Here is a 26,807-nt window from a genome sequence, read left to right as displayed (position 1 = left end):
GGCCAAGAAGGGGCAGGAGGTGAGCTGTGGTCTCTTGAGGGCAGTGAGCCTTTGATAGCTCTGGGGCCTCGGAGTCCCTGCCCTCCAGGTGTGACTGCCAACTTGAGGTGACCCCTGTGACCTCAGAGGGAGGGGACAGGTGAGGCATGGCCGACTCCTGGCGTTGTAGGCTGTGGACCCAGACTCTTCTCCGAGCCCAGGGAGCTGCTGTCCTTTGCTCAGTTTGTTCCAGAGAAAGCCTGTCTTCAGGAAAGGTGCAGGAGGGAGTGACTGGACTGACCGTGGTCCGTCACGTGGCACGGCAGAGCACCGGGCCAGGCGCCATGCCACTGGTGGAGAAGGGAAGGTGACACAGGAGGGGTGGGGGGTGCGGAGGGGCTCACCTCATTCTCAGTGCCTGCTTGGCCAGGTAGTACTCCCGCTTCACTTTGGCCTCCACAGACTCAGGAATGTCGGGCACCAGGAGGTCAAGGACCCGGCCAATGGAGAACACCACGTGCTGGGAGCAGGACACAGTATGGGCAGCGGCAGAAGGCACCCGCCCTTTGTAGAACAGATGCCTAGAGTGGCCTGAACAGGGCCAGGTGTGGGCCCCTGCTCCCAGGTGTGGGCTGAGCTGGAGAACAGCAGTGTAGCCGAGGAAATCCCCAGAGCAGGCGGAAGCCACGGCTACAGAGACCTGTCCCAGGTTCTGGGGCCCTGGGGAGCCTCCTGGGACACTCTGCAGTGACCAGACAGAGGCCAGGCAGGGATCGACCGTCCCCAAGGTGGGGAGAAGACCGTGCGCAGGAGAGCTGTGATGTGACCAGGTGATGGCGTGTCTGCACCCCCATCCCCCCAACACCTGCACACCACATGGTGGATGTGGCAAGGCATTCTGAGGGCGGGGGGCAGTAGGAGAAGCCAGCTGGGGGACTGGGAACCTGGCCAACCTCAAACAATAATGAAGGCCAGGCGGATGGCCAGAAGATTCCAGTAGGTCGGGGAATTCTGCTCATCATCTTCCCTGAAAGCCTGGTACCTGCAGGACACCGGGAAGGCAGTGTGGGCAGCTGGGGCTCCGCCTTTTCCTCCCGTGATCCTATGACTCTGGGCCAGGCTTACCTGAGGGCGCCTGGAGGAGGAGTATTCCTACACAGGGTACTCTGACAGGACCTTTAGCTTTCAGTGTTGGGGTTCCAAAGGGATGGATGGGCTGGATTGTCCCATTCCCCTGTAGCCTAAACGGGGCCCCGCGGTGGCAAATGTCCTATTGTCCAACGGATGTGCTAATACAATAAATCGGTGCTTCTATGGGTGGTGTCACCCTAACCATGAGAACGTGCCATTCCACGAGACCAGCAGCGAGCTCTACTCACACTTGCCTGCCCAGCACCGCTCTCCCTGACTGAATAAGCTCGATATTTCTGGTTTGTCATCTTGCCATCCTTTGACAGCTTCTTGTACTTCTGATAAGGTGCGACATAAACTTACATGCTGCACTCCATGGAAAGCACTACCAGGGCCAACTTTGTAGAGGGGAAAAATCTCGAATATTAAACAGTAATTGAGGGAAAAACCATCCATGAATGTAATAAACTTTCAGTGGCTAAACTAGACACAACAGAAGAGAGACTGTGGGGACACGGAGACAATTATTTGAAGTCACCCTGAATGCTCTACAGAGAGCCAGAAGATGTAACAAATACTCACCGTGCCCTCAGGAGACATGAAGGGAAATCAGAGGTACTCCAACGTGGCAGGAGTTCCAGAAGCTGAGAATGCAGACTATAGAAGCTTTGTTTGTTTTTGGGGGGCTTTTTTGTTTGTTTTTTAAAGATTTTATTTATTCATTTGACAGCACAAGCAGGGGGAGCTGCAGGGAGAGGGAGAGGGAGAAGCAGACTCCCCACTGAGCAGGGAGGCCAATGGGGGCTCAATCCCAGGACGCTGGGAACATGACTTGAGCTGAAGGCAGACACTTCACCGACTGAGCTACCCGGGAGCCCCGAGAAGCTCTTTGAAACAATGAAGTGGAGAGTTTTCCAAAACTAAAGAAAGACAAGACATCACCTTTTAGATCAAAAGCATACACTGAGTTTCAACTTTTAAGTAGACTCTACCATGACAGAGACCTGTTAGTAACACAAGTCAAGGAAAATGAGGAAAAAACTTTCTAATGCTACCAATGCTTCCTACAAGAAAAGCCAGGTCACAAGAGAGTAATAGTCCCAAAGAGAAGAGGGAAAATAACCTAGAATTGTATGCTTGCTGTTTGAAAGACAGAGATATTTCCTGACGTAAAAACCAACCTATGTCAGGGTTTGCCAACCACACACCATTCCTGAAAGTGCAATTCCAGGCAAGAATAAAAATGGACTCAGAGGGAAGGCAATGCAGAAGAAACCATAGCCACAGAAGCTACTAAAATGCACCAAATAGATGTGTTAACAAATGACTAAAAGTGTTTTTATTTTTTAATAGTAAAACTAAAACTGTGTAACAGTAATAAGGTGCAGCGGTGGGTGCTCCATCAGCAGTAAATGTGTGAAGATCCTTGTCACACAGGGAAAGGAGACGAGTGAATCCCTACAGGCTTGGTAAGGAACGTCTGTATAGATAAGAGTGAATGCTAAAAATGTAAGGGTAACCTCTAAAATAATAAAAATGGACACCATCAGTTCCAAATGAGCAAAAAGAGGAAAAGAGAGAACACTTCTGCTCAGCTACCAGAAAGCAGAAGAGAAATAAAAAGGAAAAAGAAATGAAAAAGTATCCACTATGAAGAAATCATAAATAAGAACTTATTTGCAACTTGTGAGAACCTCAGAATACATAAAGCAAGAGGAGACAAGTACACGAAGAAACTGACAACTACATTCCTGGAAAGATTCTCACCCTCTATCGGAGTCCGACAGAGCAGGGGGGAAAAGAAAATGGAAATCTGAGCAGAAAAGCTTTACCTCGTAAGTATATAGAGAGCCTTGCTTCAAAACATAGGATTCAAGTTCACTTGAAACAGCAAAAATCCACTGAGCAGGTCATAAAGGAAAACTCAACAAATGTGACAGATTTGCACTATCTAGACTCTTCAGGTTCTCTGAGCTCCAAGCAATGACCCCCAGAATCCAGACTCTTCAGGCTCTCTGAGCTCCAAGCAATGACCCCAGAATCAATGATTTTTTAAAAGTAGAAAAACAAAAAACCTCCACGTTGGGGAGCTTACTCTCCTAAATAACTCGTGGATAAATAGGGAGATCACAACTGCAGTTATGAAATATTCAGAAGTAAAGGACAGAGGTGTTACCAACGAAATGAGGCTTTTAAGGGGTAGGTTCAAGTAAACTTAGACACATAAATTCGCTTATTAAAACCCAAGAAAGACAAAACAAATGAGTTAAGGTGTCAAGTCCGGAAGACTGATTTTTAAGAGAAACAAAAATTCTATCTGAAAAGAAAATGAGGTCATAACTACCAAAACAGAAGAGCTTAAGAAAATCATCTTATGATGAACAAGTTTGCATCAGCATATTTTAAAAGGTAGCTGAAATAGGGAGATACCACCTCACACCAGTCAGAATGGCTAAAATTAACAAGTCAGGAAACGACAGATGTTGGCGGGGATGCGGAGAAAGGGGAACCCTCCTACACTGTTGGTGGGAATGCAAGCTGGTGCAGCCACTCCGGAAAACAGTATGGAGGTTCCTCAAAAAGTTGAAAATAGAGCTACCCTATGACCCAGCAATTGCACTACTGGGTGTTTACCCCAAAGATAAAATGTAGGGATCCGAAGGGGTATGTGCACCCCGATGTTTATAGCAGCAATGTCCACAATAGCCAAACTGTGGAAAGAGCCAAGATGTCCATCGACAGATGAATGGATAAAGAAGGTGTGGTGTATATATACACAATGGAATATTATGCAGCCATCAAAAGGGATGAAAGCTTGCCATTTGCAACGACGTGGATGGAACTGGAGGGTATTATGCTGAGCGAAATAAGTCAATCAGAGAAAAACATGTATCATATGACCTCACTGATATGAGGAATTCTTAATCTCAGGAAACAAACTGAGGGTTGCTGGAGTGGTGGGGGTGGGAGGGATGGGGTGGGCTGACTGGGTGATAGACACTGGGGAGGGTATGTGCTCTGGTAAGCGCTGTGAATTGTGTAAGACTGTTGAATCTCAGATCTGTACCTCTGAAACATAATACATTATATGTTAAAAAAAAAAAAAAAAGGGGCGCCTGGGTGGCTCAGTCGTTAAGCGTCTGCCTTTGGCTCAGGTCATGATCCCAGGGTCCTGGGATCGAGCCCCGCACTGGACTCCCTGCTCAGCGGGAAGCCTGCTTCTCCCTCTCCCACTCCGCCTACTTGTGTTCCCTCTCTCGCTGTGTCTCTCTCTGTCAAATAAAAAAAAAAAAGCAGGAAGGCAAAAATGAAGGGGGGGAATCGGAGGGAGAGATGAACCATGAGAGACGATGGACTCTGAGAAACAAACTGAGGGTTCTAGAGGGGAGGGGGGTGGGAGGATGGGTTAGCCTGGTGATGGGTATTGAGGAGGGCACGTTGTGCGTGGAGCACTGGGTGTCATACGCAAACAATGAATCATGGATCACTACATCAAAAATTAATGATGTATGGTGATTAACATAATAAAAAAATGAAATAAGTTTCTGTAAATAAAATTGGCAAAACTGACGAGAAATGGAAACAGGCGGACTGGGACTGGGATGCACAGGCACCTTCCGGGGAGGGGCGGCCAGGGGGCCTGACCCCAGGGCCAGGGTCCCAGAGCCCCCGCCCCGCCCCCGGCCCCACCTGCACGTGCGGCTGTGCGCGGACGCGACGGTGGGCGGGGCGCGCGCCCGCGTGAAGTTGACGAAGCCGTGGAGGTGGCGGCGCGGGTCCCCCGGCGGTTGGCGCGCGGCAGGGAGTCGGACGGGAAGGCCGCGGGAAGGCCTGGCGGGGGCGGCGGCGAAGGGAGCCCCTCTGCGCGGCCCCGGCGCCCCGCCCCGCGCGCGCTCGCGTTGCCGACGACCGCCCGGTGCGCGCTGCCCGCCAGGACGTGGGCCCAGGTGCCGCCGTCGTGCGCGCTCGGCCACCGGGCGCCGGAGCTGGCAGACGAACTTGCGCGCGTCCGGGCGGACCTCCACCCAGTTGTTGAGCAGCACGAAGAGCGGCCACGAGGATGGTGACGAAGCCGACCTGCAGCACCGTGCACGGGGGCGGTCACCGCCGGGCCCCCTCACACGGCGTGAGCCCCGGTCTGCCCGCTCCGGCTGGGGGGCAGAGCCAGCCCACCAGCGGCGGCCGCTGCCCTCCCACAGGCCTTTCACAGCCCCTCCCCTCCGCCCCTCGGGGAGGCTCTGGCCGGCTCTGGCCACCCCTGCTGCTCCTGCACTTGCCCGTCTGATAGACTCACCTCCAGAGACCCCTCCCCCAGGAAGCCTCCCCTGACTGCCCACGCAGCGCTGCAGGCGTCTCTGGCCAAGCTTGGACCTCCCCGTGCTCCCTGAGGTCGGGGACTCTGGAACTGTCCTCCCCAGTGCTCAGACACCCTGTTGGGCTCGTGCAGCCATGGAAGCAGGAACCTGCTTCTGATTTAGGGCTGGCTTCTCCATGCACCCCTCTCAGGGGAGCTTTAGGGAATGGCTTTTTTTTTTTTTTAAGTAAGCTCTACACCCAATGTGGGGCTCGAACTCATAACCCTGAGATCAAGAGTTGCTGACTGAGCCAGCCAGGCGCCCAGGAATGGCTTCTTGAAAGGGGTTCCTGAGTCTTGTGTGAAATTATGGAGAGCTTGGGGTCCCATTTCTTGTCTGGTGGAGTAGGGACACACGAGGTCAACCCCACTCACGTTCTCGTGAACAAGCATGTCTCTCCCTCAAGAACTGTCCTACTCCCTTTTATCCATAGAATGATGGATAATAACAATCTATCACCCCTTTTGCTTTGGCTACGGGAGAGCTCCATGTGTTTGGTTCAGATTAGGCGTGTGCATGATCGCTTCCCCTCAGTTATCTCTGAGTAAGAGCCTGGACTTGCAGAGACACAGACCCTGCCCTCCAAAAGTGCTTCACCCTGCGTGGGGAATGAGCCAAGGCATGGGTACCACGTGACTAGGGCACAGTGGACCCCAGCAAAGAGCGTGGGCATCCAGAAGATCCCTGGGGAAAATCACCTCCTAGGTATAGCCGCATCTCGTGCGGGCCTTTGTCCCCACTCCCAGGGCCCGTGCACTCTGCCTCTCTTCTCACTCCCGCCACATGGCTCTGGCCCATGCTTGCCGGCACCCCATCCAAGGCCCCCGGGCCCGCTTCTGAGCCCCTGTGCCCGCAGCGCAGCCCCTTCCCATCCTTGGCCATCGTCTCTCAAGCGCTCCTCCCCCCAGCCCCCACAATCTCCTTTCCGGAATCTCCGTCCCCACAGGTAGATGTGCACACGTGCCTGTCCCTGTCCACGGTGCTGGCCCGGGCCGTGGTCACTAACATGGCTCCTGCCCATTTCCAGGCACTCTTCGAACAGGCCCTCACAGGGCAGAAGCTCGTAGTCGGCCTCCCAGGGCCCCTGGCCAGCTTCCTCCGAAGGTCCCGCCTTCCTCTTCTTGGAGCGCAGCCGAAACTTCTGCCACCAGCCCTGGAGCTTCCTGGAGGTGGAAACACCCGGGAAAATGGGCCTTGTTCTTCCCGGCTGGGCCCTGTGTGCTCCACAGTTCGGGGGCGGGGGTGGTCTGGGCCATAGGGAGGGCAGGGGCGAAGCCTCTGCCCACAGACTAGCTGAGAGCATCTACATCTCAGGGGTGGGGGGCATCCCCTCCCCCGCTCCGCTGCAGCATCCTCTGGAAAGTCAGCGTTGCTCATGGAAGCTTCTGGCGAGAATGGGTTCCTCCTGGGAAGTGCTAAGCAGGTGCCGAGAGCTATGTCAAATGAGGGCAGTTGCTGTGCCAGGGGCGGGCACGTGTGTGTCGCTCCACCCTATGCGGCGTGGGGGGGGCATATTGCTTTGCCACACTGTCGCTTGTCCAGGCCCTGTCCCCGCCAGGCCCCGAGCTACGCCCTGCCCTTGTAATCCTGAGTCCCGCTTCACTTCGCCAACTGGGCAGAGAAGCAAGGCCGCACCCAGAGCAGGGCGTGCGGTGGTCAAGGTCCCACAGCTATGTTTCATGGTGCCCCAGGAGAGCCGAGTTGGGAGCTGCTAGCAGGGGAAGATCAGGTGTGCAGGGGGATGGGACGCTGTCCAGGTTGGCTCCAGCCTGGTAGGGGGCCCAGTTGCCTTAAGGTGGGCCACAGTGGTACCAGTGGCGGTGGCACTGGGGAGATGGAAGGCACCTGAAGCCTGGGGCCTCCCTTGCTCCTCCCTGGTGCTGCCCTTGAGGCTGGGGATGCTGAAGAACGCCCTGGCCCAGCCCGAGTGGGCTGCAGATGGGATGGGCCAGCATGGGTGGGCGCGGGCCCGGGAAGCCAGGCCTCCTCCCCACACCAGAGCTGGCCCCAGGGCAAGAGACCTTAGTCAAGCCCAAGCAGCAACCCCATGGGGTGGGGTGTCACAGAGCTCCCGGGGCAGATGGCCAGGGCAGACCCTCCCGCTCCCCTGCAGCTGAGGCCTTGAGGTCCAGGAGGGCCTGGACCCACCTTCCCTCCACCTCTGCGTCCAGGCTGGGGCTGGGCTGGAGGCTGCTGCCCCCCACACTCCTAGGTCCCATGGCCCCCGGTTGCTGCCCAGGCAGGGTGGGGTTGACTCACGGGACGAGGATCTCCTGCACATTGTTGATGATGTGTTTGCCCACCATGAGGAGCAGGAGCTCCTGCACCACGAGGTGGTCTCCACTGCACACCACAGCAGCAGGGTTCCAGGTCAGCTCGGGGAAAGACTGGCCGCATACCCAGCCGTCCTTCTCTACGCCTCAGAGGTGGCCTGCCATGCTGCCGCCTCCCTTTCAGACATCCATGGCACACTGAGGACTGCAGTGACCCTCCCTCCCTCCCTTGACCTCACCCAAGCCCCCACAGACTGAGCAGAGGGATGATGGGGGTGCTGCCATATGGCACCCCAGATTTCTTTTGGGGATCTTTGGGGATCCACACAGGGTTATGTGGGGCTGACCCTCATAACCCTCATGACTCCAAGGGGACTCAGGCCCCACTAATTGGCCTGAGTTAAGTGACAGTTGGGCTGGGACTTTTAAGGGGGCTCTTGAGACAGGATGCCTTGTACAGGGGTACTGAGCCAGGGGGTGTTGGGCCAACTGCAGGCATCTTCCCCACCAGGTAAGGAGAACCTGCCCGAGAGCACAGCCTGTGCTGGGGAAAGCCATGCAATCGTTTAAACACCTGGATCCAGCCATACCTGAGCCCACAGGGCCCTGAATGTTTTCAGTACCAGGGCCAGTGACATTCCCTTTTTTGCTTAAGCCAGTTTGAGTTAGCAGCTTTTTCCACTGGTCACTGAATGCTGCTTAACTAATACAGGATGTCACGCACAGCCATGCCCCTGAGTTGGAGTCCCAGCGGCCCTGTCCCTGAGAAGCCCCTCCCATCTCACGTGAGGCTGGAGAGTGTCCCTTCGAGGTGGACCCTTTGTAGTCAGCAATTGGGTTGGGTCACAGGCCAGACCTGTGGGAAGGAAGGAGACCTTCTCCTCAGAAAGGAGAAGAGGTGATGAGCCCAGCAGGGGCTGGTAGCGCCCCACCCATGTCCCCTGACCCAGCGCAGTGGCCTTTGGGGACTGTTCCAGGCACACGTGTCACGCTGCCCGTGGGTTCAGGTGTGCTTGACCTTCCCCTGCTGAGGAACCAGATGCACAAGGACCATTTGGAGGGTTTTTCTACAACGTCCCAGAGGGTCCAGGGCAGAGTCACGCCCAGGGGCTCCTGGCAGTGACCCCCTTGGGCTCAAGTACTCACAGGCACACCCCCTTCTGCCTGCTCCCCACCCCTTGCATGCTTCCTGGGTTGATGCCCAGAACAATTACTTGCACCCAAGTCTTTATCTTGGGGTCTGCTTGGGGGACCCACACGACAGCGATCCTGCATCCTGCAAGTTGGTTTAACTTCTACTTTGTTAAAAACAGGTTCATGCCTGGCTCTCAGCAGCTTGTGCTCTCGGGGCCGGGGCCAGCCGTGGGGAGAAGCCAGGCCGCCCTGGCCACTGGCACCCAGCCCATGAGGGTCGCCTGCCTCTGCACCCCCACTCCCCCATGGCGGCTCAGGTCCATCACCAGGGCGGGAACCTGGCTCAGGTGTGCATCAGGCCCCGTGGAAGCGGGGGCACAGGTAGGACACGTGGGCCTGGGAGTGGGAGTGGTGAGTGGTGCGGGGGTCCTGCGGGGCTCTGGTGACTCAGGAGGCATGCCTTGGGGTCTCCACCTCCACTGGTGGGGGCTGGCCTCCCCACACACTCACCTCCTCATTGAGGACCCCAAACAAGGTGTGATAGTTGCCCGGGTATCCCACAAACCTGGAGGAGAATTGGGATTCCGAGGCCAGGAGTGAGGAGGGGCTGCTGCCCTTCCACTTACTGGCCACCCACCTGACTGGAGGAAGCGCGAGCTGGACCCTGAAGCCTGGTTTGCCGGGTGAACCCACCCAGGGCTCTTGTGCCAACCGCCTCCCTTCCCCGGGCGTCTGGATGGCATCCCAGCACCCACACGGGGGAACATGGGGAAAGCGTGGCCAGAGGGAGCGGCGCTGACCTGCCCTTGAAGAAGGCGATATAGTTGGGCGAGGAGTAGAAGTTGACAAACTGGAAGATGAACACCTTGAGGGTGGAGGCATCCTCAAACTTGGTCTGGGTGCGGTGCATTTCTGTGGCACAGGGGGCCTCAGTCCCCCTACGTGAGGCTGCCTCACCCAGCCGGGGAGGGTCTTGGGACAGAAGAGAGGCTGGGTGTGGGGCGGTGGAGGTGCCGGAGGCGGGGACAAACAGGGTGAGTTGGAGGGGACCAACAGGGCCCGCTTTTTGCAGGAACACCCTGGGCCACTCCTCCAGGGCCCTGCCCCTGCTGTCCCCACACCCGGAGCCTCTGCCTGGGACACCGGCTCCCCGGAGGGCCACCCTGCCCTCGCTTTCTCTGCAGCACTCCGTCCGCCCCCCTCAGGTGGGCACTGAGCTCTCTGTCCCTCTCTCAGACCAGGCTGGTAGCAGACAGGGATCTGTGGAATGGACAGGTGGGTTCATTAGCACTTGTCTTAGGAAATGCAGGGCAGGGAATGGAGGGGGAGAGGATGGTAGAAAGGGAACGAGAGCAGGAAGAGCAGAGGGACGGTGGGTTGTGGGCAAGTCCCCCGCCCCGGAGGGACAGCTCAGCTGTGAGGGTCTCCTGCTCTCCCCCTGCTGAGGCCCAGCTCATGGCTATGTAAATTGCCCCAGGGGAGGGTCTGACACGCCCTACCTGTGCCTCACTCAGACATAAGGACCCTGCAGATGGGAGAGAAAGTCGTGTTCTGGCTGTCAGGGCTGGGCTGGTCCCAGGGTCAGTGCCCAGCGGCCTGGGCCACTCACCCCATCTTGTCAGGATGTGAGCCAGGGCCACGTAGATCTTGGAGAGGATGAGGATGAAGACCAGGTTCACCACCGACCCTGTGAAGCTGGCGATGCGTGAGGCCTGGTGGGAGTTGGTGGGTCCAGAGTGGAGTGGGGGATGGGTGGTCCAGAGCCTTCCACCCACCAGCTAGGCAGGTAGAGGCTTATCCAGGCTGCGAGGAGGGTGTTGTCCGACCTGGACGTGAGGATGGCCATGATGGCCCGGTACAGAATGATGGACACAAGGCACATGACGACCATGGCCACCTGTGGGGCAGCCAGATGCTTGAGCCCCCATGCAGAGCCCCGATACCGCCACACCCTCTAAACCAGGTTGTGTTCGGGTGGGGGAGGGCAGAGTGGGGGAGGGTGGGGAGGAAGGGCATTCAGAATAGAGGGTGGGCATCATCTGGGTGTCAAGGGGCCACTGTACATTGTTCTTGGCCCTAGATGCTGGAGAACCATCCCTCCTACCCCCACCCCGCCCCCGACCAACCAAACACTGGGAATTGCTAACATCTTGGAGGGGGAGGGAGGTTGGTCCCGTCAGGAAGCCCTTTGGCTGGAGGCGAGGCAGGGTGTGGTGGAGCCCTGTGCTGGGGGAAGGATGCCCCAGGCCTGCCTCCACGGGGAAACCTTCCCAGAGCCCCCTGCCTGGCCCACACGCACCTCTTGCAGCCTGGACCCCTAGCTTGACCCCAGGCTTGGGGTCCCCTCTCTGGAGCCCAGGCACCCAGGGGCCTTTCTGGGGGCTGTGAGAGTCCTGTGGGTCACGGAGGAGGCATCAGGCTCCCGGCCTCCAGGGGAGAAGGGGTGACAAAATGTGCCCCACATGGTCCGGAGGATGAAGACTTGACAGGGAAGGGAGGCCAGGGCCGCGGGTGTCCCTCACCATCATCACGACCACCATGGAGCCCACCAGCACTTGGCGCAAGCGGCCCCTCTCTGGGAAGTAGGGCTCGTCCTCACCTGTAGGCCGGCGTGGCGCTCCTGCACTTCCACAACTCCAGGAGCAGCACGGCCCGCAGAGCCATGAACATGCAGAAGAAGACGGTGCCTCCGTGGTCCGAGAGCCTGCCAGCCCGCGGCGGGGGCGGGGCGGGGTGTCCGGCTTGCTCGGGCCTCGGGGCCCCTTCAGTCCCAGGGAGTTTTCCCCTAGGGAATGGCAATGCCTATCCTCGGCCTGTGCGGCATGGTGCTCAGAAGCAGGTGGCTGGTTCCCGGGTGCCCGGGGCCACAGATGGGGAGGGATGCTGCCCCTGGGGTCCCGCATCACCGCGCCTGACTGAGATGATTTGGGGGATGAGACACGGGACTGTCAGACCTGGTGAGATTTTTGGACTCAGAGTTCATGCTGTAACGGGTTGAGATTTTGGGGGATATTGGGTGGGGGTGAATGTATTTGGCATATGGGATGGACATGAAATTTTGGCGCCCAGAGTGTGGATTATAGTGGATTGAATTGTGGGCCCCAAAGGAGATCTCCACCTGGAATCACAGAATGATTTGGAGTAAAGGCCTTTGCATCTGTAGCTAAGGTAAGGACCTCCTGACGAGAGCAGCCTGGACGGGGGGCCCTAAGCCCGAAGACAGATCCTTGACAAGCAGGGGAAACAGAGCTGCACATGGGGAAAGGCCAGGGAAGGTGGGGGCAGAGGTTGGAGGGACACAAGCCAGCCGACACCAAAGACTCCCGCGGCTCCCACACACTAGGAGAGGGGCACGGAACAGCTTCTCCAGAAGCCCCACCCGGCAGCACCTCGATCCTGGACTTGAGGCCTCCAGGACTATGAGAAAACAGGGTGCTGTTGTTTTAAGCCCCTCGGGTATGATCACTGGTGACAGCAGCCCTAGGAAGCTGGGTCAGATGGGGTCCCAGAAGTGTGTCAAAGTGTGTCTGGTCTGTGGGCCCATCCTGGGCACCTGGGCTCCAGGCCCAGTGTGTGGGGGATGCAGGCAAGGCCACGAGGCCACTGTTCCTATGGAAAAGCTGACGTGCCCAGGCAGTGTGCGGGGCTCTGGGACTCCAAGGAGCCTCCTGGCTCCTGCTCAGTCTGTGCCCTGAGAGTTTCGGGGCTTGCCTGCCCTGGCAGGCCTTCCCGTTGACCTTGGCTGGTTATACATAACAACCAGAAGAGAGCTAAACGTAGGGGCACCGATCCAGGCGGGAACAGTGCCACAGAGGTTAGATAACTCACGGGGGCAGGAGGGAGTCTGCCTTCAGTTGTGACAAGGCTGGGGTTCTAGACGGGGCAGGACCAGAAGCCAGGGGAGCTGCCTTCCTCACCTCACCCACTTGGCTCCATACTTGGACCAGGGTGCAGGCGCTGGAGAGCGGCCAGAAGGGGCAGTCCAGGCAGAGCGGGCACATCTCAAAGTTGTCCTCGCTATTGCACAACTTCTTCCTTCTGGGCACAAGGGTGCATTGCAGGAGTCGGGGGGGGCAGGCCCCCCACCAGTCCCACCCCTCGCCCTCCCTCGCCCCACCACGGCCTTTGACAGGCTCAGCATTTCTTTAAAAAGTAGTTTTAGAATACAAGCAATGATAATTTTTGAGTTAACTTTTTGAAGTTTTAGCTCTTTAATGAAGTAAAAACCAAGCCTATTATAAGAAACGCTTATACTATTATAAGAAGCAAGGATGAGTACCAATAATTAGCCCAGGAGCCTACCTGTCCACCTGTGTGAGCTTTGGGAGCCTACCTGTCCACCTGTGTGAGCTTTGGGAGCCTACCTGTCCACCTGTGTGAGCCTGGGAGCACACCTGTCCACCTGTGTCAGCCTGGGAGCCTACCTGTCTACCTGTGTCAGCCTGGGAGCCTACCTGTCCACCTGTGTCAGCCTGGGAGCCTACCTGCCCACTGTGTCAGCCTGGGAGCCTACCTGTCCACCTGTGTGAGCCTGGGAGCACACCTGTCCACCTGTGTCAGCTTTGGGAGCACACCTGTCCACCTGTGTCAGCCTGGGAGCCTACCTGTCTACCTGTGTCAGCCTGGGAGCCTACCTGTCCACCTGTGTCAGCCTGGGAGCCTACCTGCCCACTGTGTCAGCCTGGGAGCCTACCTGTCCACCTGTATCAGTTTTGGGAGCCTACCTGTCCACCTGTGTCAGCCTGGGAGCCTACCTGTCCACCTGTGTCAGCTTTGGGAGCCTACCTGTCCACCTGTGTGAGCCTGGGAGCCTACCTGCCCACTGTGTCAGCCTGGGAGCCTACCTGTCTACCTGTGTCAGTTTTGGGAGCCTACCTGTCCACCTGTGTCAGCCTGGGAGCCTACCTGTCTACCTGTGTCAGCCTGGGAGCCTACCTGTCCACCTGTGTCAGCCTGGGAGCCTACCTGCCCACTGTGTCAGCCTGGGAGCCTACCTGTCCACCTGTGTCAGTTTTGGGAGCCTACCTGTCCACCTGTGTCAGCCTGGGAGCCTACCTGTCCACCTGTGTCAGCTTTGGGAGCCTACCTGTCCACCTGTGTGAGCCTGGGAGCCTACCTGCCCACTGTGTCAGCCTGGGAGCCTACCTGTCTACCTGTGTCAGTTTTGGGAGCCTACCTGTCCACCTGTGTCAGCCTGGGAGCCTACCTGTCTACCTGTGTCAGCCTGGGAGCCTACCTGTCCACCTGTGTCAGCCTGGGAGCCTACCTGCCCACTGTGTCAGCCTGGGAGCCTACCTGTCCACCTGTGTCAGTTTTGGGAGCCTACCTGTCCACCTGTGTCAGCCTGGGAGCCTACCTGTCCACCTGTGTCAGCCTGGGAGCCTACCTGTCCACCTGTGTCAGCCTGGGAGCCTACCTGTCTACCTGTGTCAGTTTTGGGAGCCTACCTGTCCACCTGTGTCAGCCTGGGAGCACACCTGTCTACCTGTGTCAGCCTGGGAGCCTACCTGTCCACCTGTGTGAGCCTGGGAGCCTACCTGTCCACCTGTGTCAGCTTTGGGAGCCTACCTGTCCACCTGTGTCAGCTTTGGGAGCCTACCTGTCCACCTGTGTCAGCCTAGGAGCCTACCTGTCCACCTGTGTGAGCCTGGGAGCCTACCTGTCCGCCTGTGTCAGCCTGGGAGCACACCTGTCTGCCTGTGTCAGCCTGGGAGTCTACCTGTCCACCTGTGTCAGCTTTGGGAGCACACCTGTCCACCTGTGTCAGCTTTGGGAGCACACCTGTCTGCCTGTGTCAGCCTGGGAGCCTACCTGTCCACCTGTGTCAGCTTTGGGAGCACACCTGTCCACCTGTGTCAGCCTGGGAGCCTACCTGTCCACCTGTGTCAGCTTTGGGAGCCTACCTGTCCACCTGTGTCAGCCTAGGAGCCTACCTGTCCACCTGTGTGAGCCTGGGAGCCTACCTGTCCACTTGTGTGAGCCTGGGAGCACACCTATCTACCTGTGTCAGCTTTGGGAGCCTACCTGTCCACCTGTGTCAGCTTTGGGAGCCTACCTGTCCACCTGTGTCAGCCTAGGAGCCTACCTGTCCACCTGTGTGAGCCTGGGAGCACACCTGTCCACCTGTGTCAGCTTTGGGAGCCTACCTGTCCACCTGTGTCAGCCTAGGAGCCTACCTGTCCACCTGTGTGAGCCTGGGAGCCTACCTGTCCACCTGTGTGAGCCTGGGAGCCTACCTGTCCACCTGTGTGAGTCTGGGAGCCTACCTGTCCACCTGTGTCAGCCTGGGAGCACACCTGTCCACCTGTGTCAGCCTGGGAGCCTACCTGTCCACCTGTGTCAGCCTGGGAGCCTACCTGTCCACCTGCGTCAGCTTTGGGAGCCTACCTGTCCACAGGTCTACAGGAGGGCACGGGTGTGTTTAGGGCTCACCTCCGTCCCCAGCTCTGTACAGGGCCTGGCACCTGTGGGTCCCCCAAGCACACACCGCCCTCAGGAGACACAGGACAAGTCCTGGGAGCCGAGAGGAGAGGGCACTTACGTGGGTATGTGTGAGAACACCATGAAGCAGCCCACCAGGAACACCAGAGCGCCCACCGCCGCTGCCGGCAGGAGCCAGCCTGTGTAGAACCCTGCAGGGGCAGCACCAAGGTTGGCCGTCAGGACCGGGTGGAGGGACCCGGGAGCCGGCTGTCAGTGCCGGTGGGCCTGTGTGGCCAGCCCTGAGCTAAGCACTGGGCGGGGGTGTGCTCAGCCACGCTTGTCCCTCGGGTACCCCCATCCAGCCAGCAGAACCCGAGACCTTCTGGGAGGAAGCCGGCAAGGCACGGTGCTCAGGAATGTCCCCTGGCAGCTCTGAGCCCAGCTCCTCCCTCCTGGCCTCTGCCCTGGCCTCTGGACCCCCTACCATTGACCCCCCGGGGCTCCTGGACATCCCTTTCCTAAGTCCCATTTGCCTCAAACCACCACGCCCAGGATGGACGTCCCGTCTGCGGGAGGCTCACAGCCCTCGGCATTCCAACCTGGGAGACAGACGGGGGTCCATTCTGGATGCTTCCTTTCCACCCGCACCCACCCCACCATGGCCAGGTCCCTCAGTTACCGCAATCCCTCCAGCGGACACCCCACTGCCTCCCATGGGTCTAGCCCAGCCCGTGGCCTGGGGTCCCGCCTCCAGTCCCATCCTGCATCAGCCAGAGCGACGCCTGGTCTGGAAGCCAGAGGAAGAGCCTGTCCTCCTGCCCTCTGCGGCCTTCCAGCCCGGCTTCGCTGTCCCATGGCCTCTGCTTCTCCTGGCCCCAAGATGGAGCCTCAGGGTCCTCACACACAGGCTGCCCCTGCCCTATCTGGGTCCACAGTGGCTGTGGGGGCCTCTCCTGTGTCCCCCCACGGCTGGTGCACTCATGAGGGCAGGGTCCCTGCAAGTGCGCAGCACCCCAACATGGCTTGCCATCTGAGCATGCCTGAAGGAAGGATGGCCCAGGCCTGGGGCCAGAAGGCACTGTGCTGTGACAAAGGACTTCAGAAGGGGGGAGGTGATGGTGCTGCCCTGGGGGTGGAGCCTGTGAGGGGAGCAGGGAGCCCCGGGCTGCCCAGGGCAGAGGTCATTCTGAAGGTCCCAGCCTGCCTGCAGTGGGTGACGGGGCGGCTGACCCTGGGCCCCGGGCAGGGGTGACCTCCGCCATTCGGGAGTTCCTGCAGTGGCTCAGGGCCTCATGGGCCATGTCTGGTGGGCCAGGGACACTGGGGGCCCCTACCAGCAGAAGGGGGCTCCCGGCCCCTCACTGGGGCGCTAGGAGGGCCCCAGAAGAGCCACAAGCCTATCGTGGGGCCTGGGCGGGGCCGGGCTGGGAGTCGGGAAGCATTTTCCTCAGGGTGTCAGCATGGCTCCCCTCCGGGGGGGCACAGATTAGCAGCCTCAAGATGGAGCTGGGGGGGTGCGGGTGGTCCAGGGGACAGTGGGGCAGCACTCACCGAGCCAGGCGAAGTAGAGGGCCACCTTCTCCCCGAAGTACCTGCGCACGTGGTCCAGAGGCTGGTACTTGCTCCACTTGCGCCAGCCCAGTACTGGAATAGGACCTGCCTCGGGGTGAGGCCCGCGGCCTGTGGGCCCTCTGGGGGCGTCCTAAATGGGCCGTCCGGTGGGGAGATCCAGGCTGCCCCAGGCGCCGGGTACTGCCCTCTCCCCGAGGTGTGGGGGGGGAGGGTGATGTTGGGGGACCAGGGAGCCATGAAGGCCTCTCCGAGGAAGGAGCGTCTGAGTGGGGTCCGAGGCCAGGGCAGCGCAGGTGGCGGGGGCAGCCCCAGAGCTGTGTGGTCCCCGGCAACCACAGGGCACATGCGGCCGGCTGTGCCTCCCAGAGAAGGATGGCACTTTTGGAGGGTGGGGGGCCACCAGTCACACAGCGGTGGGCACAGGCCTGCCCCAGCCCCGCAGGCCTCACCACCCCTTTGTGCAGCTCTGAGGACTCATGGCGGGTCCTGTGCGTGAGGGCCCAGCCCCACATGGTGGACATTTTGTCAAGGACACTGGTCAGGCTGACAGGTGCCCATCCCCGGTACTGCCCTAGTTTACCTCGCTTCATGAGGGGCACAGGAGACCTCACTGTCTTCCCCAAGATGGAAGGTGCCCAGGGAGAGAGCCACCAGGCCTGTCACATGGCAAGAAGGGTGGCACCTGGCCACCCTCAGCTTCAGACAGGCCACTGAGTGGCCCGATCCCATGGCAAGTGTGTTGCTGATCCCGGCATGGCCGCCCGTCTGACCACGGCTGCCAAGCATGGAGGGCAGGGCCCCGGGGTCCTCCTCGGCCAGGAGCTCACCCTCACACCCAGGCCAGAGCCCCCCACCCCAACAACCAACCCCCGGGTCTCACGTTGTGCAGGGGGAAGGCCGCGCTGAAGACGCTCTCCGCCAACAGCTGGTCGATCCTGAACAGGCCCTTCTTCTCGTGGCCATATGGGGTCTTGGCCAGGATGGCAAACAGCTGGGGGTGGTGGGCGTGGCGCCAGTTACCTGTCATGTGACAGCCGCGCAGGACCGTCCCGGCCCACTCACCTCCCGGCTGAGCCCTCTGCTGACAGTGACCCCACTGTGTGGGCCCGGCTCCGGCTCAGGTAGCGGCCCCCACACACCACAATCCCACTTTAGACACGCGGAGACCTTGGTCAGAGCCACTGGACTCGCAGGAGTCGGGTCTGGATCTGAACCCAGGCCCTGGCCCTGCTCAGCCCGCTCCCAGCCCATCCTCTGGGCGGGAGTCAGCCTCCGTCTGGGCTCCGGCGTCACGGGTGGGCACTGCCCCTGGCCCGGCAGCCCACAAGGCCCCGTGCCCTTTGGCAGTCAGCAGGGGGCTCTCGTGGGCCGGCCTGTCCTCCCGTCTTCCCCACGGCAGGCCACTGGAGCGGCCCGTCTCGGGGATGCTGTGGCTGTGGGTCCACGCTGGCCCTCGGTCCCCTTCCCCGCCAACCAGCAGGCCCCATGCCCACCTGGGCCCTGGGGTCCTGGAGGGGTGCTGAGCAGGGCCCCTGCTGTGCAGTGAGCTGGGGGGCAGCCTGGAGGCCTCCAGCCCCCAGCCCTGAGGGGCGCCTTGGCGCTCTGATCACAGCAGAGCCTTCCTGTGTCCACGGAGGCCTCCGTCCCCTGCTCGGGGCCACAGCGGGGACCCCCACTCACAATTTGGTGCCTCTTGGTGCTGGGGAAGAAGGTGTCCTGCTTGTCACTCCCGAGGAAGCTGTGGGGTGTGGAGCGCAGAGGTCTGGCACCGCACAGGAGTGCACGTGGGGAGCGCACGCTCGTGGCCTCACCCCGCACCCTGCGGAACAGCCACGGTCCTGGCAGCACCATCGACTCCTGTCTGTGCCTTTTCCTTTCTGGAGGCAGGAGGTCGCAGTAGGTTCTCCAGACAGCACAGAGCACCCCCCCCACAGGGTGGGCAGAGGGCAGGGCGGTGGGGGAGCCCTCCACGTGCTCCTTGAGGCTCTGAGCACGGGATCAACGGCCTCGTGGGTGGTGTTCGGTGGTGGCCTGTGTGAACAGACGATTGACCCCAGGATCTTGGGAAGTCCCACAGGTAGAGGCAGGTGTACGCCAGGCTGGCATTCCCCCAGGCCTGGAAGGAGGTGTTCTCAGCCTGGGCAGTGAGACCCCCGAGGATTCCCCCGTGCTGGTCACCGACACAGGTCCCCACCCCGCCCCGGACACTAGCCTTGTGCGGAGGCTGGCCCGGCTGTGTGGCTAGCTGGGGCTGTACCATGCCCATGGACGGGGCCCCCTTCCGCTTCTGCCTCAGAGGCGAGGCGCCTGGGCCCCAACACCCTGCCCACCCGCTGCGGCCCTGTAGCTGAGCAGGACACAGACCTGAGTGTCGGCCAGGTTTGGGGGATGTTTGTCCCCCAGCTCACCCTGCCTACCCCGACTAACGCAGTCCATGCTTGCCCACTGAGATGCATGTCCCCAGTTGGAAGCTCCAGGGAGGGAGAGAGCTGGTGGGTCTCTCTCAGTCCCCGAGCCTCGCAGTCACGCCTTCAGCCGGTTCTTGCACCGGGAGAGGTCCCAGTCACCTGGACGGCTTGCTCACTTTGAACTGGCAGGACTAATACTCGGGGCGCACATCAGGCCCGTCCTCCTGCAGGATGTTGGGGATACCCAGCCACGCCAGCAGGCCCGCCGACCAGTTGGAGGCCTGGTTGGGCAGCTCCTGGAAAGGATCGTCACTCGCCTCCCACTAGTGAGCGAATGCGGATGCGGAGGCCAACACCGTGCCGCGGGGTGGGGGTGTGCGGGTGCGCCGAGCAGGCGGCAGGTGAAGGGCTCCGGCAGAGGGAGCCCCCTGCCCTCCCCTGCCGCCCCCCGCCCTGCTGTGGACCCTGTGGGGGAGGCCAGGCCAGCCCCTGCCCCTCTCTGGGCCTCAGGCCCCAGGGCTGCTCTGCTGGTCAGTTCGAGGCCTGGAGCCCCTCCAGCAGGAAGAGACAAGAGGGCAGCCACGTCTCCGTCCACGCCCACACGACGAGGGTCAGAGGGAGCCGGCAGAGTGGGCAGCACAGCGGCCCCCAGGCGGGTCATCCTCAGGTCACCTGGAAGGTGCCCCCTCCCCCGCCCTGTTTCCCCCGGGGGGGAGGGGTGGTCTGGGCCTGGAGAAGGCGCACACTCCCTGAGCCCACCCTGGCTGCCCAGCCAGGCTTCTTGGGGCACAGAGATGGGGGGAGGGACCCTCAGGGACACTGAGTGAGGAGCCTCTGGGGTTGTCGGCATTGTGGGGGACCCCTGGGCCCCCCTGGGCACCTGCAGGGGCAGCTTTAGGCGCAGGTCCTCCGCGTAGCAGCAGAGCACAGCCCAGGGGGCGCTGAGGAGGATGTAATGCACGGCGCCCTCCTCGTCCTGGACGTCGCGCTGCAGGGACCAAGGGCTCCGTGAGAGCCTGAGGGGTGTGTGTGGGGGTGCACGTGTGTGTGTGTGTGTGTGTGTGTGTGCACTCACACTCCTGGGGAAGGCAGATGCCTCTCTAGCCGTGGTAACAGCTCCCCAGCACCGGTGGTAACGCTGTCGGATAGATGGCACCTCGGGTCGCTGAGCCGGCAGGGAGCACGGCCGTCGGGAGGTCAGCCCATCGGCCACAGACAGGGTCGGGATGACCGCTAGGCCTCGGGGACCCGCGCCAGCCACGCTCTGCGGGACCAGCATGAGGGCACGGGCTGCTTGCTCAGAGCCCGCCCGCCCTGCCCCCCCTCCTGCCTTAAGGAGGCCCTTGAGTCAGCCTTTGGTCTGCAGATGGTGAATGACGGCCTCGGCCTTTGGCGAGCCACTGGGCATCCGTGTTATGTGTGGACGTGTGGAAGTGTGCACACGTGTGTCAATGGGCAGGCATGACTCCTCGTGTGTGTGCATGTGTGCTGATGCGTGGCAGGCGCTCCTGGAGCCTGAGACGGCCTTGCAGCCCCTCTGCCCCACGTAGGCTGGTTTCCAAAACTCCTCTCTACCTGGTGGTTGTCAGGCCTCGCTGCGTCACGCCAGCTGGCTTCCCTAAATGCGCACGCCCAGGCCCTGTCCGGGGCCCGCTGCAGCAGACAGGCCTGGGGCAGGGCGGGCTCGGCGCTTCGGGCACCCCCAGCTGGTTGTGCTGCGTGCTGAGAACTGCCCTCTGGACTGACCCCTGATGCCCCCTGTGCCAGTCCACCCATGACCCCCATTAAAGGGAAGCCCTCCCATCTGGATGAAGGTTCTGCAAACTCATGTGGCCACGCCGATGAGCCACACTGTCCCAAAAGCTTTTTGCATAATAAAGGGGGGAAGTATCTTTTCATCCCCCCACCAGACTGTCAGTTGGATCCAAACCCAAAGGGGAGGGGTGTTGGCTCTTGACCCCCGATCCCCCTGGGTTTACGTCTGTCCGTAGCTCCGGCCCTGTGGAGGGGCGTCAGGGGTGGGGAAGGCGAGCACAGCACACACCTCTTCGTAAAAGGGGTGCGAGGACGTAGTCATAAAGAGGGGTGCATTCACACGGGGGTCCTCTGAGCAAGGACGACGGCCCAACTGCGGCTGCCCCGCGTACAGAGGACCATCTCAGAAGCACGGCCCCGGGGGAACTGTGCTGAGCACAGTCCCTTTCTATCAAGTTCAAACAAACAAAACCAAGCTGCATTGTTTGCAACATCAAATCGGTGCTAAGATGATAAAGACACGTGAAAATGTGATTAATGTCAAATCCAGGACTGGTTTACTCTGGGCAGGGAGAGGACACCTGATGGCAGGGCCTGTGCCCGGGGACTGGCGGAGGGTGGTGGGAAGGATGTGTGAAGGACACATGGGGCGAAGCCTCAGGGACAAGGTGACGTGAGGGATGTGGGGCACGCAGCAAGGCCGGCGAGGCCTCAGGGCCACATCCCCCACTGGCCCAGACCCACACACGCCCTGCGGCCGCTGTTACAGAGGACACAGTCCAGGCAAGGGGCCGCTGTAGCTGCTGAGCTCTCATCACGGGGGTTACTCCTGGACACAGCCACGCAGACTAATGGGGAGGTGGGTCTGAAGGGCTCTGGCTCCCAGGTGCGAGCTGGGCGTGCGAGGGTGGGTGTCGTGCTGGCCTGTGGTCAGTGGTTCCGCGGCCACAGGGAGCTCGCTGGGGGGGGGCACCAGCAGGACTTTGGTGCCTGGTTTGTTCCGGGGTCTGGACCCCATGCCCTTGGGCCTTGTCAGGAAGGTCATGGGTCACCGAACAGATGCAGAGCCCACACCTGACCCTAAGTACCTGGTCCACATGCAGCCCAGCTGCACGGAGGTTATCCAGAAAGGTCTCCCTCCAGGCCGCGTGTGTGTCTGTCTTGTCCCGGGTGGCACTGTCCTGCTGCCGACCCAGCCTCAGGTCTTCCTCCCAAACGAGGACAAAGTCTTCTGGGAACCAACAGGGACAGAAGTCAGGCTGGCATCCCAGCCGGGACGCTTAGCTTCCAGCTGGGGAGTAGGAGCCAAGCTCTCGGACCCTTGACCTGCTGCTCTGTGTCTCCCTCCCAGCCCCCGCTCTGGTCCTGGTCAGGGCTGGGAGGGCTCCAGGAGGGCACTGCGGACAGGAGGGGCTGCGGAGGGGCTGGGGCCTGCTCCTGGCTCTGCAGGTTAGTCCCAACCCCCTACGGGGCCTTTAAGGACTCTGAGTGCAAGTCACCATCAGAGTTCCTTCCCTGGGATAGAGAACTGTAAAGCCTGGACAAAATGTGGGAAACCCTGCTTTTCTGGCGGATGTGCAAGAAGGAATCAACACAGAACAAGCGGTAAATAAATAGGTAAGTATCAAAGTAAAACTAGTTCTATTTATAGATGACATGATCTTGTATACAGAAAAATCCAAAGGATTTCGCTATGAAATTATTAGGACTAGTAACAGGTTTTTTCAAAGTTGCAGGAGACAAGATCTACATGTGGAAATCCACTGGGTTTCTATACGCTAGTGATAAACAAGCTTAAAATGAAAGGAGGAAAACCACTTCCATTTATAACAGCACCTCAGATAAAATACTTACAAATAAATTTCACAAAAACTGTGCAAGACTTATACTTTGAAAACCACCAAACATTGTTAAAATAAATATAGGACCTAAAAAAATGCACAGACATCCCATGTGCATGAATCAGAAGATCAATATTATAACAATAGCATTGCTCCTGAAATTAATCTACAGATTCAACATAATCTTTATCAAAATCCCAGCTGGGTTTTATTGTTGTTGTTGTTGTTGTTTTTGTTTTTTTTAGAAAATGACAAGTCTAAAATTCATTTGGAAATACAGGAGACCCAGAATGAAAGAAACAATGCTGACAAAGAAGAACAAAAGTGTAGAACTCAGTTTTTGACTTCAAAACTTACTATGAAACTAGAATAACCAAGACAGTGTGGTACTGGTAGAAGGATAGACATCCAGATCAATGAAATATATTTGAGATTCTGAAAATAAACCCATATATTTATGGTTAATCCATTTTTTTTTTTTTTTTTTTTTACAAAGGGGGCACTACAATTCAATAGGAAAAATAGTGTTTTCAGGAAACGGTGCTGGGACAAGTGAATATCCAGATTGAAAAGAATGAATTTGGACCCCTACCTCACACCGTACACAAAAATTAACTCAAAGTGGAGTTACAATTGTAAGATAAAGATCATAGACATAAATAAAAGAACCAAAATGATAAGGCTCTTAGGAGGAAACAGTTGTACATCTTCATGACCTGGTTTAGGCGATGATGGCTTAGACAGAGCTTAGCAGGAAGAGAAAAGACTGAGGGACTTCATCTAAATTAAAAAGCTATGTGCTTGGGGCGCCTGGGTGGCTCAGTCGTTAAGCGTCTGCCTTCAGCTCAGGTCTTGATCCCAGGGTCCTGGGATGGAGCCCCGCATCGGGCTCTCTGCTCAGCGGGGAGCCTGCCTCTCCCTCTCCCACTCCCCCTGCTTCTGTTCCTGCTCTCCCTATCTCTCTTTCTGTCTAATAAATAAATAAGATCTTAAAAAAAAAAAAAAAAGCTATGTGCTTCACAATAGCCAAACTGTGGAAAGAGCCAAGATGTCCATCAACAGATGAATGGATAAAGAAGAGGTGGTATATATATACAATGGAATATTATGCAGCCATCAAAAAATGAAATCTTGCCATTTGCAACGATGTGGATGGAACTGGAGGGTATTATGCTGAGCGAAATAAGTCAATCAGAGAAAAACATGTATCATATGACCTCACTGATATGAGGAATTCTTAATCTCAGGAAACAGACTGAGGGCTGCTGGAGTGGTGGGGGGTGGGAGGGATGGGGTGTCTGGGTGATAGACACTGGGGAGGGTATGTGCTATGGTGAGCGCTGTGAATTGTGCAAGACTGTTGAATCACAGATCTGTACCTCTGAAACAAATAATACATTATATGTTTAAAAAAAAGAAGATAGCAGGGGGGGAAGAATGAAGGGGGGAGATCGGAGGGGGAGACGAACCGTGAGAGACCATGGACTCTGAGAAACAAACTGAGGGTTCTAGAGGGGAGGGGGGGTGGGGGGATGTGTTAGCCTGGTGATGGGTATTAAAGAGGGCACGTTCTGCATGGAGCACTGGGTATTATATGCAAACAATGAATCATGGAACAATACAACAAATCTAATTATGTAATGAATGTGACTAACATAACATAATAAAATTAAATTAAATAAAAAAAATGAAAAAAACAAAACAAAACTGCGTGCTTCAAAAGCACCACCAAGAAAGTGAAAAGTAACCCAGAGAATGGGAGAAAATATTAGCAAATCATATACCTAATAAGGAACCTATATTCAATATATATAAAGAACTTTTCAACTCAACACTAGAAAGATAAAATAGCCCAATTTAAACATGGGCAAAGATTGTGAATAGCTGTTTTTCTATAGAAGACAGACAAGGGGCCAATAAGCCGCTGAAAAGATGCTGGGTATCATCAGCCGTGAGGGACTTCGAGATCAGAAGCACAGGGAGACGCCACGTGGTCCTCACTAGGATGGCTCATCAGGCAGGCAGTAGGAACGCTAGGGATGGTGCGGAGAAACTCCGGCGGTTTGCGAAGTGCTACGGTCACTTTGGAAAACAGTTGGGCGGTTTCTCGAGAGCATTCAACCTTGAGTTACTATATGACCCTGCCGTCCCCCAACAACCCCTCAAAGGCACGTGCCCCAGAAAAGAAACGTGTCCCACGAAATCTGGGGCACGAATGTTCACTGCCGCTGCGTTATTCACATGAGCCAGCAGAATATCCATCACCAGATCCTTCGGGGAGACACCTACAAGCGGGGTGGCTGGCTTGCCGGGTGGCTCCAGGTCTCATTTCCAGGACCCGCCGCCCGGCTCTCCGCACCGGCTCCCACTCCCGCCAGCAACACCCGGGGGTCCAGCTTCCGCACGTCCTCGCTGACGCTGGTTATTTTCTGTTTTATTACTTGTAATAGCCGCTTCCTAACGGGTGTGAGGTGCGGGCGGCAGCGGGTAGCCCAGGTGCTGGGAGGGGCGGGCTTGCCTTCTCCTGGGCGGGGGCAGGAGAGCGGGGCGCGGCCCCCCTGGAGCCCTCCAGCCCCGCCCCCTCGGGAGGGACCCCCCTCCCTGCCGGCTCCAGCTCCCCGGCCGTGCCCTGCGCCCCGCCAGGCCCTCGCCCCACCCTGGGCACGGCGGTTGGCCCCAGAGCTGGTGCGGAGAGAGTGCTGGGGGGGAGGGGCGGCCTGGTTACTGGGGATGGTGACCGGCCGCCACCCGTGGGCATCCCGTCTGTGTCGCACCCCCAGGACTAACTTGGGCACAGCTGTCAGGCGCTGGGAGTGGCTTACCTATTTGGGGCTTGGAAGGGCTCCCCACCCTGCGGCCGGCCTCCTGGTGTCCATTCAGCTGGAAGGAAAGGAAGAGGCATGGCAGCATTCTGACCCTAATGACTCCTCCACATTCTGTCCCCCTCCACCTCAGGGCCCCTCCCCCCCCGCAGACACAGAAGGACGAGCAGAGAACACAGCCACCGAGTGTGGGCAGAGCGGCTTCCAGACGCAGGCACGTCCAGGGCTGAGGCCAACCTCATGCCCCCTCTGGCCTCCCGAAGGCCACATGGGCCTCCAAGCACCTGGCTGGGCTGTGGGCAAGGTCAGGCTTGTAGGTGACATGGGCAGGACCACAACTGAGGGCCTCCAGCGGCTGGAGGAGAGCCGGACAGCCCCCGAAGTGGTTCTGCGCACAGGCCAGAGGTGGTGATGGCGCCAGAGGGTTTCTAGAAGGTCCAGGTGACCCCCAGGCAGGTAACAAAACACCGTGGACATAGCTGACAGCCTTCATCCCTCCTTTGGGGCAGGGGCTGTTGGGGGGTTGCCCCCCTCCCAGGCCACTTCCACACTTTGCACACGTCAGAACATAGCATCTTAAGGAACATTTCTGTGTTTAAGCTTCAGGACCCGATATGCGTCCCTCTAGCCGGTGGGACCTGGCCTGGCCCAGCCTGAGCCTGGCCTCTCGCCTGGCCTGTCCCTGGGGCTGTCTGCATGTGCCCAGGGCCGGTGAGCTGGGTGGTGACCTGGGAGCCTCCCCCTTCCCTGCACCGGGGCAGCTCAAGGGCACAGGAGGTCCAGGCATCGGGTGAAGGCTGTGGGAAGACACCGTGGCCATGGGCGCTGGGTCCACGCCCGCAGGCTGGGGGCCCTAGCTGGGGCCGTTGTCTTCCGGGTCCCTGAGTCTCGTCGGGGGGGCGGGGCTCAGGCCCAGGCAGGGAGAGACCCTCCTAAATCCACAGCCGACTGTGAGCCTGGGTCCCAGGGAGGGGAGGCGAGAGGCTGCCTCCTGAGCTTTACCTCTGAGGTGTTGGCTGTGCTCCCGTACGAGTCGCCACTCTCGGAGCCAAGGGCCATGTCGATCAGGATGGTACTGTCCTCCTCCTGGGCCTGCCCCCGCAGCATCCCGCTC

At 58.8% G+C, this 26,807-nt stretch overlaps 1 protein-coding gene across 1 annotated transcript; it reads right to left on the bottom strand.

The window, feature by feature from the left end:
• Positions 1-289: 289 nt before the first annotated feature.
• ANO7 (anoctamin 7) lies at positions 290-26,807 on the bottom strand. Its single transcript, XM_078070038.1, is given in 27 exon segments — positions 290-329; positions 384-499; positions 940-1,021; positions 4,801-4,879; positions 4,882-4,941; positions 5,005-5,069; positions 5,071-5,163; positions 5,165-5,197; positions 6,485-6,628; positions 7,725-7,808; positions 9,375-9,437; positions 9,673-9,784; positions 10,482-10,584; positions 10,644-10,769; positions 11,395-11,473; positions 11,475-11,589; positions 12,816-12,907; positions 15,414-15,504; positions 16,847-16,933; positions 16,936-17,011; positions 17,751-17,858; positions 18,548-18,605; positions 19,435-19,571; positions 20,156-20,263; positions 22,119-22,261; positions 25,694-25,751; positions 26,696-26,807. Coding segments are annotated over 27 exon segments (2,457 nt in total). The 5' UTR covers positions 26,801-26,807.

Source organism: Halichoerus grypus, chromosome 4 (genome assembly GCF_964656455.1).
Source record: "Halichoerus grypus chromosome 4, mHalGry1.hap1.1, whole genome shotgun sequence".
Taxonomy (NCBI): Eukaryota; Metazoa; Chordata; class Mammalia; order Carnivora; family Phocidae; genus Halichoerus; species Halichoerus grypus.
This window is presented reverse-complemented; position numbering and strand designations above follow the sequence as displayed.